The sequence below is a fragment of the Vitis riparia genome, chromosome 6, assembly GCF_004353265.1.
Source record: "Vitis riparia cultivar Riparia Gloire de Montpellier isolate 1030 chromosome 6, EGFV_Vit.rip_1.0, whole genome shotgun sequence".
Taxonomy (NCBI): Eukaryota; Viridiplantae; Streptophyta; class Magnoliopsida; order Vitales; family Vitaceae; genus Vitis; species Vitis riparia.
The window spans coordinates 5,899,638-5,921,224 of record NC_048436.1 but is presented as its reverse complement, the minus strand read 5'-3'; the positions used below and the strand labels follow the sequence as shown (position 1 = coordinate 5,921,224).

General features: G+C 30.5%; 2 protein-coding genes across 2 annotated transcripts; both read right to left on the bottom strand.

Annotated features, from left to right (window-relative positions):
* Positions 1 to 393: 393 nt before the first annotated feature.
* LOC117916601 (heat stress transcription factor B-4b-like) lies at positions 394 to 2,173 on the bottom strand. The gene is made up of 2 exons (XM_034832717.1): positions 1,804 to 2,173; positions 394 to 1,387 (listed from the first exon to the last, which is right to left on the bottom strand). Exons 1-2 carry the CDS (start codon positions 2,050 to 2,052, stop codon positions 779 to 781), a joined length of 858 nt encoding a protein of 285 aa, XP_034688608.1. The 5' UTR covers positions 2,053 to 2,173; the 3' UTR covers positions 394 to 778.
* Positions 2,174 to 13,905: 11,732 nt separating this feature from the next.
* LOC117915780 (pentatricopeptide repeat-containing protein At3g24000, mitochondrial-like) lies at positions 13,906 to 17,733 on the bottom strand. Its single transcript, XM_034831460.1, has 2 exons — positions 14,548 to 17,733; positions 13,906 to 14,255 (listed from the first exon to the last, which is right to left on the bottom strand). The coding sequence occupies exon 1, from the start codon at positions 17,676 to 17,678 to the stop codon at positions 14,745 to 14,747; it is 2,934 nt and encodes a 977-aa protein (XP_034687351.1). The 5' UTR covers positions 17,679 to 17,733; the 3' UTR covers positions 13,906 to 14,255; positions 14,548 to 14,744.
* Positions 17,734 to 21,587: the final 3,854 nt, after the last annotated feature.

Sequence of the window (21,587 nt, the reverse complement as noted above, 5' to 3'; positions counted from 1 at the left end):
TCAATGAATGGAAGCCCAGACTGATAGCGACCTAAAACAAGTAAAAGAAAAGCAAGAATCTTTCTGCTTGTTTTTGGCGGATGCCTCTGTGATTTGCCAGTGATGTTCATGAGAGAGAGAGACAGAGAGAGAGAGAGAGAGAGAGAGAGAGAGAGAGAGAGAGGAAAGATAAAAAAAAGACACAGGAACTTTGTATAATAATGAACAAACGCTCAGATTCAGATTTCTTATTGCACCACTTCTTGATTCAAGCATTTTTTTTTTTTGGACTTGTTCCAAGCTTCTTCAAATAGCCATTCAAATGAAGACCAAGAAATTTACTGACTCCCATTTTCCTTGGGAACATTTTCCAGCTGTTTATCTCTTCATAAAATGAAAATGATCGACTGATGATGAAGTAAAATCATACAAATTCATCACTTTGATCAACGAAAATTCAAATTGTGTACAAATATAGGTTATAATTAAGCATCATAGTCCCTTCAAAATCCACATTACATCTATTAATAATTTGGAGAGAGCATATTGAACTATAGTTGAGAAGAGTTAAAATGATGATTAGTCAAGATCCAAGTGCAACTGAACTCTTCCTAGCTGTTTCTGGAAATATATATTCAACTAATGGAGAGTTCCAAGATATTGTTCCTGATCACAATCTAGATCATGAAGTAGGTAAACTTCAACTGAGCTTCAGCCCTGATGATTGGCATCTCTCCTAATAAATCTTCATCCACGAAAACTATTACAGCCTAGTATTGAAGCTAGCTGATCATCATGATCAGTAAGGACATTGCAGTTCTTCAGGATCAAACTTTTCCGGGTGCAATCTCTTCTTGCCACTTAGTGGAACCCCAAAGAGCTTGAAGGAGCCATTGTTGGTTTGCTGATCATCAGTTAAAGTACTGATGGAGCAGGTACCGGCCGAATAGCGATGTTTCGGGGTTTGCATGCCTGAAACATTTGGAGACTGAAGTGAGGAATCCAATTCTATGAGCTTAGGAGCTGCATTTGATTTGGGTCTTTGGTCATATGGTGCTACTGGTTTTACATGGTTTTGGATGAAGAAGATAATGTCATTGTATAGAGTCTTCATGTGAACTAGTTCGGATAAAAGCATGAAGTTTTTTCTCCTCAGACGGTGGTTATCTTGGGTGAGAGCTGTTAGAACATCAGAACTTGCTGTGGGGGATGGTAATGGGGAATCAATCCAGACACTGTTTTCAAGCTCTGGTTGGAGAAATTGGGGTGGTTGGTGATGGTCATGGTAGGGTTGGTGATGGTGATGAGGGGTTTTTCTTCTGTGGATTTCAGACAACATGTGCTTCCCTCCTTTTCTGAAGTACTCATTTGCAAACTCCCATCTATCTGCAACTATCTTCTTGAAACCCTGGAAATGTAATGGGAGAAATAAATTAAGAAAAACATTCTTATACTATAGATATATAGTTATATACTATCCTAATGAAAATATTCATTAGACCACATGATGGATCATCCACTTTCATGGAATATATGTTCCTTTTCTAGGGCTCATCACATGATGTTCCTAGGGTTTATTTCCAAGAAAATATTTTAAAGTAAAATAAATAAACCCTTTTGGTTTCCAAACAATATAAAGAAACACAGAGTCCAAGTGAAGATCTCAGCACTGTTTAACACAAAAGTGAAGATCTCATACAACACACATTTCTCAATAAGAGAAGCACAGATTTGTAAGACCCCCAATGAAGTGAAAATGAAACACAGTGCTTGAATCAGGAGAGAGAGAGAGAGAGAGAGAGAGGGTTAATGATGCATTCTCACATAGGTATTGAGCTGCCTAACAAAGCTGGAGAAGTTGTTGTGCTTGAAGTAGTTGGGGAGGAGATCCCTGGCAAACTCAGGGGGTCTCCAAACAACAAAGGTGGTTTCATCTTCACCCCAGGACACGATGTGGTCTGTGTGAGGATCATCAACTAGCTGGTATGTCTTTGTGAGGAATGGTGCTGGAACTGCCTTTTGTGATTCCACAGAGAACACCATTTCTTCACACTTGTCCACTGTGAAAGCCATTATCACCAAGCAAGCTTGTGTTCTTCCTACCAACAATACCACCTACTTCTACTACTATTTACATAAAAACATCTCCGCCATTCACTCACTACTCCAATATCTTTAAAGTTACCATCTCTCTCTCTCTCTCTCTCTCTCTCTCTCTCTCTCTCTCTCTCTCTCTCTCTCTCTCTCTCTCTCTCTCTCTCTCTCTCTCTCCCTCCCTCCCTCTCTCTCTCTCTCTCATTATAATTTTCTAACTTTAAGAAACAGAAAACATATGACCATGTCACTAAATTAATAAAAGTTGTCATCAGCAAACCATTTCTCTCTCTCTCTCTCTTCCCCACAGATGCACTGTTTCTCTAACTTTAAGAAGCATATGACCCAGTCAGTAAATTATTGATGAATTTTTCTAGGTTTACCATATATAATAAGATCCAATGAGTTCTTAATTACTTATTGATTGTTCCATTGGCAGGAAAGCAGTGGCACCACTTCACTTTTTTAACTCTTTCTTCTTTTAATATTTAAATTAATTTATTTGAAATTGTTAATGGTATTGATAAGGGCACTGCCAAATTTCCATTTGATGACAATTCTGCACCCTTTGGCACTACCCTTTTTGTCTTGTACAGTTAAAGGATAATTTTAACTTTCACTGTCCTTATTGATGAAAACTTTTGGTGGAAATGGAGTGCCCAGATCATTGGGCATGATGATTAAAGTTCTGTCTAGTTTGGTTCATGATCATAATGATCTATCATATATATATAGCTAGATATAAATCCCATTCATAGGCAAATTTTTTCTAGAACAATAATGTGGGAACATAGACTCTTATATTTTTCTCCTCATTTTAACCATAGGAGGCAAAATCTATATTCTCATCCAGCTAGAACTGAAATTTGGAAGTTTATACCTTTGATAGGAGAAGTGATATAATCTTTCATCCTCACAGCTGCATATCTTGGGTTGTACAGCACTGGTTTCATATATAGGCACATTTTATTATGTTCAATGCCCATTTCTGAATTTTTTTTTTTATTGATTAACATGGCTTTTTTTATAGGTTAATGCAAGTTAGTGATTTAAAAGAGTGGTATAGTTGACTATTAGGAAAAAAAAACCTAAGGTACAAAATTTTACATCTCAATCGTTAAAAATGTATGATAAAATCTAAATCGTAAATGATAATATTTAATAACAAGATCAAAATACAAAGTAATAAAATAAAAATATAAAATATGTGACCAAATTTGATGCAAAATAATAACATCGTAATACATATATAAGACAACTTGATTGATCATATTTTTTAATATATTCCGATTTGATACTACTACAAATCTTAACTACTATTATTTATGTTAGAGTAATGTTACTCCTACCATGGCACCATAATCCTTCGTCATATTTTTGTCTTATTTTTTCTTCATCCCATCAGTGTTATTTTTAAATGAAAAAAAAAACCAAAAGAAAAAAGTTTTTTTTTTTGGTTTTTGAAAAATTTATTGTGTACTTATCATAATTCTCTATTTTTCCTTTTTTTTTTTAAAAACCCCTTTTATCATTTTCTTTATATTTTGGAACAAGAGTTTTGGGACAAATTTTTTCCTTCCTACCTTCTTAATAATGTGCTTACTATTTGTTTTCCTTTTCTCTAAGAAAAAGTTGGCAAAGGTACGAATTAAAGTGAAGGTTAAACATAAGAGTAGGTTCACTGCATTTCTGTTTCCTTATGCAAAATATAATACAAAGTGCATAATCTTAGGAACATTCCCAACCCTTTTTCATTTATTTCTTTGTAAATTCCAAGGTATGCCCGTGACTCAGATGATGTAGAAAGAAGAAAGAGGTTAAGTCAGTGGGTGTGAGGAATAAAATATTTATCCTCTACTTTAAAAAAAGACTTATAACCTTTGGAAGAGACAAGTCATTTTCTATTTCCATTTTGGCCAAAGAGAAGAGATTTCAAGGCTAGGTCCACAGGACAGAAAAAAATAAAGAAGAAAAATTTTTAAAAATAAAAAGAATAATCCATTGGATTCCTTTTTGGAGGCCCTCATTCTCTTATGCCTATGATTCATCTAAATTATGAAGGCAATTGCAAAGTACAAAGTCAATGTCATTATTGACATTTTCAATGTGACTCTAAGTAGAAAATAGAAATTGAAAATGTTTTTTATGTTGGAAAAATTATTAAAAAAAATATTGCATGATGATTTATGTGACATGGGATTTATTGTATTTTAAAATAAATTTGGAGGAACTTCTTGGCATTAAGTTCTTTTCTTTGAATATAAGATTAGAGGTGGTAATAAATTTTTCTTAATTGGGTAAATTATAAAAATTATTCTTCTAATTTTATTTGAATTTTAATTTAAATTGTAGGGACTTTTTTAAAAAAAAAAAATCAATATTGAATTATGTATAAATTTGTAATAGACCCTTTTGATAGGTTTTTCAACAAAAATGGATGGGAGACATCCACATGATAAGCACATAAATAAATCAAATAAATTAAAATTTATCATATAAAAGCTTATATCTATAACTATTTTCTTTTCATATGTGTATTACTTTTGCCCAATAATTACATATTAATTGGGATGATAAATGACTTAAGATAGTTTTGTTTGAGGAATTAAAGGAAGGGGGATTGAAATCTTTAAAGTAAATTTGATATCCCACCATTTCATATTCTTACTTAATTGTTGATAAATTTCAAGCTATATTTGGTTCCTGAAAATTTTGACAAAAGATATAAAAGAAAGAAAATAGAGAGAAAAAATATAATGATAGGAAAAGTGAAAAAAAAAATAAAAAATAAATTTAAATTCAATCAATAAATTATTTTTATATGTTTTTTTCAAACTTATCTCATTTATTTCTATCTATTATAACAAGATTAAATAATTTCAAAGAATAAATTTTTTAATTAATTTTAATTATATTTTATTTAATTTAAAAATACATAAATTTTTAACTAATTTTATTTTTCTTTTATATAATAGTGAAACTAAATATGATTTTTGCTAAATCATATAATTGAATTGATACTATAATTTTCATTAGGTATAATTTTTCCACTAAATATACTAATTTAGTTTATTTTGAATCCATTAGGAATAATTTTTCCCATTAAATATTTAAAAAATAAATAAATTAGTAAAAGTAATAAGAAATAGCAAAAGCAACTGTCTCTTTTTTTGTTAGTATTTTATTCTCTTATTAATCCGAGGAAGTGTAAAGATAGGATTAAGATTTTGATTTTAATTTTCCAAAGGAAAGTAAATGCTGTCAAATCTCTAGGAATTTGGACTCCCTGCAGATTAAATGAATATAAAGTTATAATTTCCTTTCATTTAAGTCATAGAAAATTATTCAAAAACTTCAATTTTATGTATTTATTCAAATTAAGGTTAGTTTTAAATAATCTAAATATAAAATAATAATTTTATATTATCATTCAAATTAAGAAAAAATGTCTCCTAATCTTGGATGATAAATTCTTTAAAGTTGTTTGTTTATTAGAAATAAAGATCCTTAATGTAGAAGCCAATTTATTGAATTGGATTTGAAAATTAAACATTTTGTCTAAAATAAAATTTCCTTTTGTTCCTTATACATCATAATAATCCAACTAAATCATTCTTTAATATAGAAGTTTGTCTATCCTACCTAATGTCCATTTTTTTTTTTTTTTAATCTTTTGATAATGATTAAGAAGCAAAGAGGCCTTAAAATTTCAAAGAAGGTCCAATAAGAAGGAATACTTGAGAAAGGGCAAAAATTCTGAAAGGGTATTTAAAGAAAAAGACGAGGGACATTTTAAGGGTAAAAAGATAAAATGTTTTAATTATGGTGGATTGAGACATATTTCTTCTAATTGTCCAAGTTCCAAGGACATTAATAAATCTATGCAAGCCACTTTGAGTGACACATACTCCATTGAGATTGACTCCACAATTTTTGAGGATCACAAGTATGAGTAAAATAATTATTTAGCTTTTGTTGCATCTATTGATTATGTGCATGATTCTGAGATTGAATGTGAATTTACTAATGAACAAAATGTTTAATTTCTTGAAAATATTGTTGTGGAATATCAATGTTTGATTGAGAAATTCATGAAAGTTAATGATATTTTTTTATTCACACAAATATGAGATTAATATGCTTTGTGAAGAAAAGGCTAATCACATTGAGAAAATTCAGTTTCTTAAAACTAAGTATCAATTTATCCTTGAGAGAAACTATTAGGATAATAAGTCTAGTACATTGTTAACAATTTTGTTCCAATATATTTTAACTTATGAAACTTTTAAGATAACAACTTACTCTCCACTAAACATTCAAGGTTACGATCGGCTTAATAAGAAAGTTACAAGTAAGTCTAAAAATGTTTGTTTAGTGGCAAGTTTGGTTATTAAATAGTTAAAGTAAATTGATAATTTTTTTTATAAATAAAAATGCTTAAATTAATGTTTTGGAAAAACAAGGGATACTTAAGCGATAGAAACAACGCTCAAGTGTTGGAATCGCTCAAGGCCCAAGGCGCTTGAGCGGGGTAAGTGCACTTAAGCGATCGTCCTGAATCTAGCAAAATATGATAGATTTATTTTTTGGGAAATTCATGAGTATTCTTTTTGGAAAATTTAAGATATTGATCTCCTAGGCTTGTAGGTTTATATAAACCCTCCTTTAACCCATTTAGGGTTGGACATTTTGAGAGAGACTCAACCTAACTTGCCCTATCATTCTCAATCTCTTAATAAAGATTCAATTTTGAATCTTGGGTTGTTAAAAGACATGCATCCCTTCAACGAGGTTGAGGAGAATTTATTGAAGCAATTGGAGATTGTTGCGTCATGGACATTGATCAAATTATAGGTTCTAGAGAGTAAGTCTTAGGGGTAAGATGCCAAGTACTTCTATGTGATTCGATCTCAAATAGTAGATTTTATATTAGAAGTCTTAAACACCATAGTTTTTTATCTCTACAATTAGTGTATGGGTTTTCCACATAAAATGTCTCTTGCTTAACTGTTTTATTACTTTTATATTTGATTGCTTTGATTATCCATGTTATCTCCTAGAATTAAATTGGGTTAATATCTAACTCATATGTCAAGGTATATCTGTCAAAGCAGGTTATTTTTCATATGTCATTTATGTCAGTGTTAAGAAAAGTTTAAAGCTAATTTGGCATGTACATATGTAAAAGTCGTCTCTATTTCTACCAAATGATAGAATCTTATTAGTATAACATATGTCAATGTTTCTTTCTCTTCTATTAGGATTGGATTCTATATATGTCATCATTATTTGATCTTTTGTTAAGGTTAACTTGCTCTTCTATTAAGGTTGCTCTAACAAATGTCAAGGTTAGGTGTGATATATATCATAACTAACCCCACATATGTCAAGGGCCTTAGGTACAAATGTCAAGATTGGATTTTGTGCATATCATAATTGCCTCACATATGTCAATGTTGAGCATGAGCCATTTGCCAAGGTTAGCTACAAAAAAATTAAATACAATTTTTAATTTTTAATGAAAAATGAACCTATTACCATATGAAACATGCTTCAAATTAAATATTGTACTTGTTTAATTATGATAATAATAATCAATTCTTATAATAATGTAAAGAAACTATTATTCAAGGAAAAAAATATTATATGTACATTTGAATATTAAAAACTCAGTTCCATAAAATCAAATTGTTATATCATGTCAATGTTTTAAGAGTTCCATCATGTTACTCATTCTTTAAATACACGATCATGATAATATATGTAAAATACCCATTATAGTGTATACGTCTATTGGCTTTGATGACAATATTTGTCATCTTAATGAAGTAAACAAGAACAATGAGAAGTAAATATAAGTCTTATCATTTTACCAGTATAATGACCCACACTCAACTATAGATCTTGTCCGCTCTAAGCCTAAAGGAATCCTCACAACTTTAAAACAAGTTTACAAAGTTAAGAGGAGTTATACTTATATAGAGTCAAAAACTTTATTCTTTATTCAATGTGGAATATTACAATTACCCCTCCCCCTCTCCCTTCCATATAGATACAATGTTATTGAGACTATATAAGTATAGACTTCTCTTAATATTATAGACGTGTTTTAAAGTTATGAAGGTCTTTTAGGTTCAAAGTAGACAATATTTACATGATTGGGAACAAGTTGTTACAAATGGTATTAAAGTCGATTCTCAACTTCAATGTGGGGGTTTGCTTGATCCCACAATCCTATGGAATAAAACGAGGATGTTGTGTCTATATAGGGGGAGGGGAGGGTATGATTGTGATATCCCACATTGAACAAGAGAGAAAGTTCCCGACACTTTATAAGGATAAGTTCTTAACCACGTGGATGCATTTTAAAGTCGTAAAGGTCCCTTAGGTTCAAACCAAACAATATCTACATAGTAGGGCAGGAGTCATTACAACCGATAACCTTTTTTTTGCTATAACTATTCTTATCAAACCACAATGGAAGACCTTTAGAGAATATTATCTAAATAAATTTCTCTAAAAGGGTGTTTGGTAAATCAACTAAATGACTTAATTTAACTTAATAATTTAATTTAAGTTATTAGGTAGATTAAATATGTTTGATAAAATAATTGAAAGTCAAAAATAACTTTAAGTATTAAGTCAAAATAGCAAACTTATTCTTAATCTCAATTTTTTTTAACCTTATTTGCCCATGTTAGCTAGAATATATTTAAGAATTATGATTTCACATCCATGATTCTTTTTTTATAATAAATATTTTATGATTATTTTATATATATGCAATACTTTAAATATGAAAGTTTTATAAATAAATTTATTACTTAAAATTAATGAAAACAAATATGAGTTAAAATCGATGATGATAATTATTAATTAAAATTAGTAAGAGTAAATATATCAATTTGATGATTTAGAATAAATTTTAAATTAACTTTACCAAACAACCTTAATATTTAAAATAAAAAATAAGAATTAAACATAATTCAACCATTTAAGAACAATTTAACTTAAATTCAATTTAAGTTATTAAATGATAAGTATTAAGTTTTATCAAATACCCACTAACTCTCATAGTTATATTATAGTTAAGGGAAAATATGAATACACTCATAACAACTCTTATACATTTATATAAATATATTTCCTCCCAAAATTTTACGAGTGCAAAATCCTCTGAAACTCGCATGCAATGCTTCTAGAAAGCTTGAACTTCAACATCTTAAACTAAAGACAGAAATGGAAAACTTTCAATTGCAAAGTTTGCAATACAATACTATTTTCACATATTTACAAGGACTTTTAAAGTCCTCTATTTATAGGTTAAAAGAGAGAGCATGAAGCATGAGATTTGTTGGGATTTCTTTTCTATTGGAAAAGGTCAAGAAGCATGTTTATTCTTAATAAGAAACATTTACTTCTAAAATTCAAAATTGGTATACATGAATTCTACAATAAGATGCATTAGCTTCCTTTTTAATTCACTTGAGTCTTATAAGAAAATTTGTAAATCTTGGGATAATATTCTTGAAGCAATACTAAAAGTTATGAAAATCTCTTTCAAGATTCATTTATTCCGATATTAATAGGACTCATGAGTTAACATTAAGGAACAAGAATTAAAATTTTGAGATTTGTCAGTGATATTTTGAGTATTTGACCACCCCAACACAGTAATGTGCACAAATATCTCATTCTTCGAAAATTTTAAACTTTTCTCTCATTTTTTACTAATTTATCGATGATATACTAATATCATACCAATCTATTAATTTTATCAATATTATTTTAGTGCCACATCATTTCATTTTTTAATTGAGTATTGGTTTACCTTTTAGTCTACAATTGCAATTATGTATATCAATAAACTAAAATTCTATCCAAAAGAGTAGGGAAATATGTAGGGAACTCTCTTTGCATAGTTATATTACATATTAGTCCTTCTATCAATATTCTACATAAGCTAACATGGTTGGACTACCCTTGGCACCATTAATACCCTTAATTAGCTTATAGCTAGGTATGTCTCTTTATCATAATGAAGACGAATTTCCAAATTGTACTAACCTATGTTCATAGGAGACATGAATCAATTATTCTCCTCTACATGCAATAGAAAAGTGATAGATTCTTTATTAGATGTCTACAAATCTTAATATGAACCAACATTTGTACATAGCCTTTTTTATTAGACATCACCAGTTGGTAATGTCAAAATCACAACAATCATATATAAGCCTTATTCAATATTTGTCATCTTATAAATACCCACAATGTTTAATAGGAAAAGGGTCTTCTATTTTAGTGGTTAGACATGTCACTCTCTCACATTTACCAACTAACAACCAATTTCAATATACTTTCTAATTCATACTTATAGGTTGCATATTAGGTAATAAGGAATTTAGGCAATCTTAGCTCATTGTAAACTAATCAGTTTACATTCATATGATTCCTATAGAAAGTAACATATCAACAAAACATGCTATGTTAACATGTTATTAATAATCATAATAAATTTGCATAAAGTAATAAAACTAATTTTTTTTTATAAATAATATACTTATTAGCTTTACAAGATAATACAGTTCTATCACTTGGGGTTAAGGGGGATTACTAAGTTTCAAATAACACCAAAGGAACATTTCAACAGTATTAATCAAGCCACATAATTTAATAACTAATATTATACACAATTCCACAACATTCAACGATTTATAAAAACTACGTGTCATTTTCTTGATTGATAATTAAATGTATGATTAAGACTTAGGAGGCGGAGCTAAATGAATCCAAAGAGTTGGAGAAGACAAGCTTCCCTTATAAGTAGGCATGAGTTGGTTGAGCTATGAGTAAATTCTCAAAGGCCCATAAAAAGAGAGAAAGGGAAAAGGTGGCAGTACACCCATAAAATTAAAGCTGTGAGATGGTAAGAATTATAATCCAAATTGATATCAATAATCTAAATTGGAATTTTTGATCCACCATTTGAATAATATCTTTACTTTTTAAGTTGCAAATCCACTTTATTTCTATAATTAATTGATACATCTATATCCCTGAGGATAAATATCAAATTTTGCCTTAATGGAATTACCATAATCATGGATTAAACATGATCATTAATCTTAAGAGATTACTCAAGATGATATAATTATCTCAAATACTCAAATATCATGGTACTTATGTTAAAGATAAATTTTACTACATATTGAAATAAATAGTCATTCATATGAGTGATAATGTATGATTACTTTAGAACTCACTCATACACAAACTTGAAGAGATTAGTAATTCAATAATATTTTAATGATCTTCCAAGATTAAGAACACATGTAAGATGCAATTTAAAGAAAATACCAATGTTTTTATAATTGGACCCGTCATCGAACTAGAAAAGTTATTGGTTCATTGATCGAACCAGCGGTTAAACCGGTGATGTCATAAATATATATTTGATATACTATTAAAATTAAAAAAATAATAATAAATTCTATCAAGTTATCTTATATCATATTTCTAATACAATATTAGATGTTATACATTCATAATATAAATCAATAGAATACATTTATCAAACCATTATTATCTTGTATCCACTAATGAGCAATAAACTAACAATGGTAAAATTATTTGAAAACTAGAAAGTTAGTTTCAAATCAGAAATTTAGATTAAAACCAGAACTTTAATTTAAAATTAGAAATTTATTAATTTAAAATATGAGGACACAATATTTTCAAAAATTTATTTAACGCCATAATGTTCATTAATTTAGATTAAAATTACAAATTTTAAAAATCATAAAATTTAAAAAATTACAAATATAAAAATTAAGATAAATAAGGAAATAAGGTAATTAAATAAAAATAAATAAAGAAAATTTGAAGATGGACTTATGGTGGTTGGGATGGCATCCTCATCGACCGACGGGTCGCGTTGGCTGGGCTAGAAGTAGGGGTTTGAAGGGAGCAGCATGCGGGTTGGATAGAGGGGGAACATGCTAGAAGAAGAAAGGGAAGGCGTTGTTTTGGAAGGTAGAAAACAAAAAGAAAAAAAACCCTTTTGAATCATTCGGTTCATAAAAAATTGACGGTTCAAGACGGATTCAAAGGCTGACCAGTTCAAATGGGTGAACCGGACCGAAAGGTGATAGGCCAACAGTTAGACCGATTGGACCGATCTTTAAAACATTGGGAAATACATATAAAAGTAATTGTATTGATGACATACATCTCTATAGGTCTAGTTTAATATATATAACATATATACAGTGACATAAATCCATTATAGAATTCAATTCCAATTATCAAGATAAGTCATTTCACTATGTGAAAGATGCTGATCATGATTAAAATCTTTTATATGCCCAAATCATATTCAATGTATGATCATAAGGAATGAAAACAAGTTAAAGCATCCATAAAGATACATGCAAATTAAATTATAATGATAGAAAAAGTCTTCCTTTCTAGGAGTAATTCCAACATATTATAAATACTTCAATAGATTCAACAACTTGACTAAGAGAATGGTCCAACCCTGGACATTCACACAATAAGTCTTAGGTAAAATAAAAATAAAATAATGTTTACAAGAAACATTACATGTGCCACCACTGAACCTCAAAATGCTTAAAAAATTGATTTAGCTTGACTGTACCCCTCCACCTGATTTCTGATTTTGGTTAACTCATGAAAATTCACATGCAAAAGATCCAAATATACTTTTTAACTCATTGTGAAATGATACTGCAACTCCTTACAGAAATGGATCTGCATCTTGGATTCTTGCATCATTACATCTCATGGCATTTGTCTCTTTTAACACAGCTCTCACTAGAATAATAGTATGACTGAAATAAAAATGATAAAGATCATACTGTATACTGAAAGTGAGTTTGAAGATGCTTGAGAATACCAAAGAGGGGGGTCAGAAGATAGCCATAATGTATATATATATTATGAGTCTTTTCAATTTTATTGAAAAAGCTAAAGGCCAAAAGATACTTGGGAGATTGTTGGGTTCAAAGACAAAATATGCTTTGGAGAGGAACATCTTCTTTCTTTTCACCCTAGGAAAGACAACAATATGGGTCAGCCTCTCTGCAAAGCAATAGAAAATTCATTGATTCTTGTGTACTTAAAAGGAGTTGGAAAGAGCAATTTGATATATGCTTTTCTTGTGTGCATGTGCATCAAGTCTAAACTATGCTTTTCACATATTTTACATGCATAGACCTAGCTTCATTACTGTATATAGATTGAGTTACAGCAACTATGCTTTGTCTCTTCAATAATTCAGCCCATATCTTCTATGAAGAAAATACACCTTAATTTCTTTACTTTTTGTTTAAATCTTTTCGTCTCCTATTCATTTCTCAATTATGCTGTCTAGGCATGTGAAGTAGTGGGTTGAGTCTTTTGATGACCCCAGTAGGCTAATAAGCATTTGGCAGCTCACTCCGTTGGATTTGGCTGGTTCATATCTTGTTGTCTGTTTGTATGGAAAAGGATAATACAACTGGAGGTGGGACTTCAACTTTTGGGAAGACTTCTGTGAAAAAAATGCATGATTGCTAGACTTTGAATTTCATTTGTTTTGGGCAGGAGGGTTCAATGAAATTGGCAATGCAGAAGACCATTTCATTTGTTGAATATCAGTGTGTTTCTGGCAATTGTAACAACTGGTGGCTTCAATCTCTAAGCTTAATTGTCTGTTATATATGATAGTAACTATTGGTAAAGGTCTGAAAAATTATAGCATATGGATGCTTTCTGTTATCTGAGAATGTTTTATCATTGAAAACAGAAGATAAAAGATATATAATTCAAGAACCGGTTTCTTTATTCATTGCTACTAACGAAATATCAAAGCATGTTGATGAATTCTTGATAATAATTTACAACACTATCAAATGGAAAGATAAACAATGAGCAAGCTTTGGAATGGATGTAGGTCTTGAAAATGGTTGAAGAGAAGAGAACTCAGCAGCTATTCTGTTAGCATCATTGTGGCTACCACAGGAGCGCATGCCCCATCCAATGGTCGATGAGACTCTTTTATTACATCTTTATTATCAACTGAAGTCGAAGTCTTGAGTAGTTGGAAGATGTTCAGTATAACCTCTTCAATCAGCCACAACATTATCATGCTGGATACCGATCAAGTTGGAGACTGACACCTACAGAAGAAAACTTACATGAGATTGTGTCCTCACCATTATAGGAAGATCATCTATGAACAATGTAAAAATATCATCCAAATCTAATTTCATCCGAATGTTTTGGCTATACATATATGTCAATGCCAAAATTCTTGGTTGAATGATTTTTTTTTTTTTTTTGCTTCAGCTGGAGCTTTTAGGACAGTGTAAGGTTTTGGGTGATCTGTAAAAACAGCAAGCTAGAAACTTGATGGAAGCTTATTGCTACTTTACTAAATTCAAGTAGAGGCTACAAGAAATGTGAAGATACCTTGTACTCTTGCCTTTTCACATTCCATCTTGTTTTCCGAATCAGTAAGCTGCTTAGAAGGCCTACTTCTCGTCCACCTGCCTTTTCTGTTTCTTCAGTAACTGGAGTTTGGAGAACTTTAAAGCATTTTGGTAATTCAACCATTCAATCTTTTGCTCCCATTTATCATTCCCTTGTATAGATGTTACAATTTTAATCTACCAATAATCCCCGCACGAGCATACTCCATCAACAAAGTGGTGAAACCTATAATTATCCCTCATTATGATGTCTCTCTTTTCCACCTTGGATATAAACTTTGTTGCAGAGTGGCAGTCTCCACACACCCTCAAGTTTTTTATTATTCTCAAAGGGGTTCCAGCAGGTGTGCTAATCAAGCCAAAAGCTAGAGCAATCTTTTCGCTATGCCCACACAGGCTGAACTCCTTTTCATCTTCATCAACATCCTGCAACACAAAGTTCGTGTCAGGGACATACCCGATTTCTTTTATATCAAAATACAAGCTTTCCATCTTTGCTGATATTTGCTCCATCAATGGATGTGAAGTATCCCCAACAACGAAGCTATGCAATTTTCTCTTCACTTCAATCCAACTGCAACCTGGAGGTTTTGTCACTCCTCGCTCCTTCATCAAACAGCGTATTTTAGCTGCATCCTCCCATCTTCCTGCTGCAGAGTAAATATTGGCCATGAGTACATAGTTCCCAGAACTTTGGGGCTCTAGTTCAAACAGATACCCAGCAGCATATTCTGCAAGATCGGGGTTGCAATGGATCCTACAAGCACCCAATAAAGACCCCCAGACTGCTGCATTGGGCTCAAAAGGCATCTTCTCAATGAACTCCATTGTTTCATTGAATTGACCTGCTCTTGACAGTAGATCAACCATACAAGCATATTGCTCCATAGCAGGGTCCATTGCGTACTCGGTTTTCATCATTTTAAAATACTTCCATCCTTCCTCTATTAATCCTGAGTGACTACAAGCTGATAAAAGATTTGTGAAGGTAATATGATTTGGCTTTAGTCCCATAGTTCTGAAGTACTGGAAAAGATTTACAGCATCCATCCCAAAGCCATGCATTCCATAGACTGAGATCATCACATTCCAAGAGACAAGATCTCTCTGAGGCATTAAATCAAATATTCTTCGACTTTTTTGGATGGATCCACAGCGTCCATACATGTCAATAAGGGAGTTCAATATAAAATTACATGTATCAAGCCCACACCTGATAATAAACTGGTGGATCTCTTTGCCTTGGCGTAAGGCAGCTAACTTTGAACAAGCTGGGAGGGCTGAAACCATTGTCACTGTGTTCACTTCCACATTACTTAAATTCATTTCTCTTAACAAGTCTAAAGCATGAACACTTCTCCCACTTTGTGCACAGGCAGAAATAATTGAATTCCATACAACTACATCTCTTGTAGAAAGTTCACTGAACACAGAACAGGCAACTTCCAGAGAATCACATCCTGAGTACATTGATATAAGAGCACTCCCAACACCTGTTGACAGTTCAATATGATTCCGAAGAACATAACCATGAATCTCCTTCCCTAGCTTCAAATTTCTTACTTGGCCACAAGCAGCTAGAGCTCCTGATATAGTTGTTGTGTTGGGATCCATACCCATACTGTGCATCCTCTGAAAGAATTCAAGAGCTGCCTTCCCATCCCCATACTGTGTAAACCCAGTAACTAATCCATTCCATGTAATAATGTCGGGTTCAATGCCTTGGAACTTCATCTCACTAAGAAGTTCAATGGCTTCTTCATGACTACCTCTAAGGGCATAACCAGCCAGCATTGCGTTCCATGAGACCAAATCCGTTTGTTTGATCATACCAAATTTTCTACGTGCAACCTCCACGGATCGGCATTTAGCATAGTAGTCAACCAATGAGTTACCTACCAATAAATCTGAATCCAACTCTTCCACCTTTATACAATAGCCATGGATCTCTCTGCCATGTCTAATCAAAGACAAGTTGGTGCATGCTGAGACAGCACTTGCAATGGTAATCGAGTTTGGTTTTACTCCTTCAAGAACCATTTTCCTGAAAACACTCAGTGCTTCAAAATCATAACCATTCTGCTCACTTCCTGCTATTAATGCGGTCCAAGAAACCACATTAGGTTTGAAATCTTTCAAACCACCCATCTCAAGAAAATATTTGGAAGCCTCCTCAAATTGCCCACTCCGAGCATAACCAGAAATGATTGCATTCCATGTTACTTGGTCAGGCTTCACACCTGAAAGCTTCATGTCACTGATACACTTCAAAGCTTTCTTGAACTCACCTTTTGATGTATAGCCTGAAACCATTATGTTCCACATAAAAACATCCTTAAATTCAATCTCTTCAAAGAACCGCCTTGCAATATCCATTCTCCCACATTTTATAAACATATCAAGGATAGACCCTTTAACACAGGAATTCCCCTCAAATCCTATACTCAACATGTAATCATAAACATCTTTCCCAACCCGATAATTCTTCAACTCCGAGCATGCTTTGAAAACCTTAGGAAAGACAAAATGATCAGGCCGAACTCCTTCATCGACCATCAAATAAAACAACTTAATTGTCTCCTCATAATCCCCCACTCCACAGTACATTTCCATTATAGCTGTCCAACTAAAAACATTTCGCTCAGACATTTTATCAAACATCTTGCGTGCATCCTCCACACATCCAGTCTGACAGTAAACTTCCAAGAGCCGACTACCAAGAAATTCACACACGTCAACACCATTAACAACCAACTGAGCATGAACTTGAAAACCCAGTCGCAAATTATAGAGTTTTCGACATTTCTGAAGAATTGAAGCATAGATTTCAATACACTCATCTGGATTGGTTAAATCCATTGAACTCAAGAGCATAGCAGCATTGTTTAACACCCCATTTCTATGAACTGAACCACCTCCACTGAACCCAGTAATCCTCTGACGGGCATTGGTCAGTTTTCGTAAATTTTGAGACTCTGTATTGGTTGAAGCTACTATGCAACAGTTTCTGGTTGGAAGAGTCTGTAATGGAGACGTTCCTTTGGGTTGTATTGCAAAATTGGAATTGAGGGCAAATGGGGTTGTGAGAATCTCCATTGTCAGCTCTGGCATGATGAAGAATTCATGGCAGATTTTATTGATTTACATCAAATGGTTGATATTATTGAATGATTGTTGTAAATGGTTGGAAATGAAATTATTGGAATGCTTATAATAATATCATCCACAAAAAAAACTAAATGTATAGAATTATTTATTAAATATAATTTAAAATGAAAAAAAAAAAAAAAAAACAAGACAAAAAATGTCTATGCTATTTTTTAAAAAAAACTTATCTTAAAATTTAATTTTTAACATATTAATTTGAAAAAATAAATCTTAATAAAATAAAAAATAAGAAAATAAATAATATCTTATTTTTAAAAATAATTAGTATAAGTTAATTTTTAAGATAAATTTCAAAATTAATAGAAACATTTTTAAAAATATATATATTTAATTTATATAAAATGATATTTATACCAATAAATATAATATATACCACTTACATATAGTAACCCAAAGAATATAATATAAAAAATAATTTAATATATGTAAGTGGTATATAATATCACACACATACACACATATATATATATATATAAAAGTTCAATTTAATTTTAAAATGTATCATATTTTAATTTAAGTTCATAATATTATATCATGTATAATAATTTATTTTATATTTAAATGAAAATATGATAAATTTTAAACTTAAATTAAACTTTTATAAATATAAATGATTATATATCACTTACATAAAACATATAAAAAATTATTAATTAATATAATAATTTATATTATTTGTTTTTGTTAGCCCAAGATTCTCTTAATCGTGTTTTGATGATAACAAACCATGATTAAGTTACTAATTGATTTGAATTATAAAAAATTTCAAGTGTTAATTTGGAAATTTATCAAAAGACCTAATGGATGCAAGATCAAGACTTTTGAAAAATCTTTAATTATAGGAAATATGCGTAAGATAAATGCATGGGTGCACTTAGGATTTACATATCATTTCATGCATATTTGAAAAACTCGGTTTATACTTTAAAGTTACATTTCCATCAAAATCTAAGATCTATCAAATAAACTTTAGGCAAAACATTTTAAAATTGACATATAATTTTATCTAAAGACCTTACCTAAGTACTAGAAGCAAAAGGACCAGAAAAAGATAGGTTTTTGGGCAAAAAATGGTGAACTGGTCGAGGCACTAGTCAAATTGGCTCAATCGGCTAAGGTACCGGTCGACCGATTACCCTTTCCCAACGAGGTCTGATCGAGAGATGCAAAAAACTCTCTCTCTCTTCCAATAGTCTTTCTTTCCCAGTCGAGGGATTTGCCTTCCCAGTCAAGGTCCGATCAAGGGTAACAATCACCTACCAAGCATTAAATGCTCCAACGGATAGTAAACCGATAGACCCCCAACTAGACCGATCAAGGCTGCTTTTTTATTTTTTTGGCTCCCGATGTTAGAAACCTATAAATAAAGAGGTCAACTTCATTTATGAGCAATATAACACCTGTATTTATTTTTTTACATACTTGTTCTTATCTTAAAATCTCTCATTCTTTTCTTGGTGCATTAAATCTCCATTTGCATATTCTTTAGTGCACCATTGTGATTCATCCTAACCTTGAGTTGTATTTGAGTCATTGTTGAGTTAGGTTGAGAGACTTAACTTATTATTTGAGTGATAAAACATTCAAGTGAGTTGCAACTTGAAGAGATTGTGTAAGAACCCATTGGAGTCAAAATCTAACTGTAAAGGCAATTAGAAGCTTGGTTTAAACTTCAAGTTAGTGAAATCCGCACTCGATTAGGAGTTTAAGGATAATGGACGTAGTCAAGGAAGTGTGAAACTATTATAAATTTTGAGTTTGATTTCTCTAACCTTATTTCTTTATATTTGCTCATTTTGTACTTAAATTTGTTGTGTTTAAAAAAAAAAAAAATTAATCTCAATTCACCCCCCTCTTGGATGTTTTCTCTTTTAAGATTAGTCTTTATTTTCTCAGTTTTTTTTTTTTTCTAAATGGGCTTTTCTAATTTATTTGTTTTAAATAAATATAATTTATTATATTTTATTTATATTTAATTTTAATTAACTAATTATATTTATATTAAATATAGTGTCAATTATTTTAATAAAATTAAAAATATACATATTTTTATATCAAATTAAAAATATTAATTATTTAATTTTACATATTATTATTTTTTAAATAATGAGATAAGTTTATTTAAAATCAAAATGATATAATATTTTTATTTAAAAATAAATAAAATTAAATATTTCAAATGAAACCAATATAATTTTATATATTAATATTAAAGTTATGATCGTTGATTATGACTTTGAATAATTCAAAATACAGATGAATTACAATTTTAAACTTATAGTTAAAATTATGGTTAGTAATTACGGTTCGTAATCATTTAAAAAATAATTTTATGGCATACCAACTTATGTGTGGTACCTACGGATGTCCAACATTAATTTGGAAGCAAGTTTATTTTATAGATTTTTTTTTTTTTTGTCAAAACTCATTAATTTTAAACTTTAAGCCTCACGAAGTTTCTTACAAGTTTGAACAACCTCAAAGATTAGTCCACGTGTCCAAAATGTAGTACAATTAATGATGAAGCAGAATTGGGAAGTACATGTACTACTTCACAACTCAAAAACTCAAATCATGTGTTTCCAACGAGTACGTACTCCGTTTGAAAATCGTGATGTGATAAATATGCAGTACGCTCAACCCAATTGTACTTTGCTAAGTTGCCTTATATAACACCCGATCACCACCTCCTGCTTTAAGTAAGGGAGAAGCTGGAAGAAGAAGCTCTGCTGTGCTGTGGAGGTGTCCTACAGGAGTGACCTGAGAATCACATGCCCGCATCACCCATCTTTGCTCTCATGTGTTCTCAGGTCGCCCCTGCTGGACTCCCCTCCACCGCTAGATTGGATTACTTTTTCAGTTTCATGGTTTGGATATGATCTTGGGACTGAACGACGCCGTTTTAATCAGATATCATGGTGTTCCAATGTGGAGATAGAGGAAAAAGGAGGTATTGTTATTTATTTATAATATTAAAATTTTTAACCCCTATATAAAGCTCAAAATATGCCACTTGTATGGTCCAAACGTTTCCCTCAAAAAATAATATTAAAATAAATATTTTCATATTTGATTTTATTGGAAAATATAATAAATAAAAAATAATATAATTAAAATCAATTAAAAATTTATATATTTTTAAATTATTTAATTTTTATACAAATAAATTAAAATAAGTTAAATGATTTTAAAATCACATATAAAAATAATTTATTTATTTTAAATATTTTTTTCTTTTTACTTTTATACACTCTTTCTTTCTTTTTACTTTTGAAAAATGTTAAATTATCATAACAATCGATACCTATTAAATAAAAAATCATTTCAAACGAGGGTACCAACAAATAGGGCTAAAATGAATAAATACAAACAAATACAATTAGGATGCTTGAAAATGTACACGAAACATCGCCTAATTGATGGTGTATTTTTAATATATATATATATATATATATATATATATATATAAGAAAAAATACATTTATGTATTGTAATCACATCCTTTACTTCTTTTCTCTCACCATTTTTCTTCAAATTCAACACAAAGAATGACATGCTACTAAACTCAAATCTAAGAACTAATAATTCCGAATTAATTACGGATATTTCATTGATTTTTATTATTATTATTATTAAATTAATTAATTCTAATTATTTTATTTTTACATTTGATTTAATTTATTATCAAAAATATAAAAACATAATTTTCTTAATAGGTTTTTTTATATAATCTATACATTTATTAAATATAAAAATATAAATATTAAAAACATATATTATCATTTGATATCATTAAATATATTTAAATTAAAATGAATCATAATTTTAATATTAAATATATTTTAAAATTAG

Bases quoted from the DNA above. Each gene is read 5' to 3' on its own strand.
- LOC117916601 (XM_034832717.1), bottom strand. From the start codon at position 2,052: ATGGCTTTCACAGTGGACAAGTGTGAAGAAATGGTGTTCTCTGTGGAA. The intron at 1,388-1,803 runs GTGAGAATGCAT...TTACATTTCCAG, and splicing joins TTAGGCAGCTCAATACCTAT to GGTTTCAAGAAGATAGTTGC.
- LOC117915780 (XM_034831460.1), bottom strand. From the start codon at position 17,678: ATGCCAGAGCTGACAATGGAGATTCTCACAACCCCATTTGCCCTCAAT.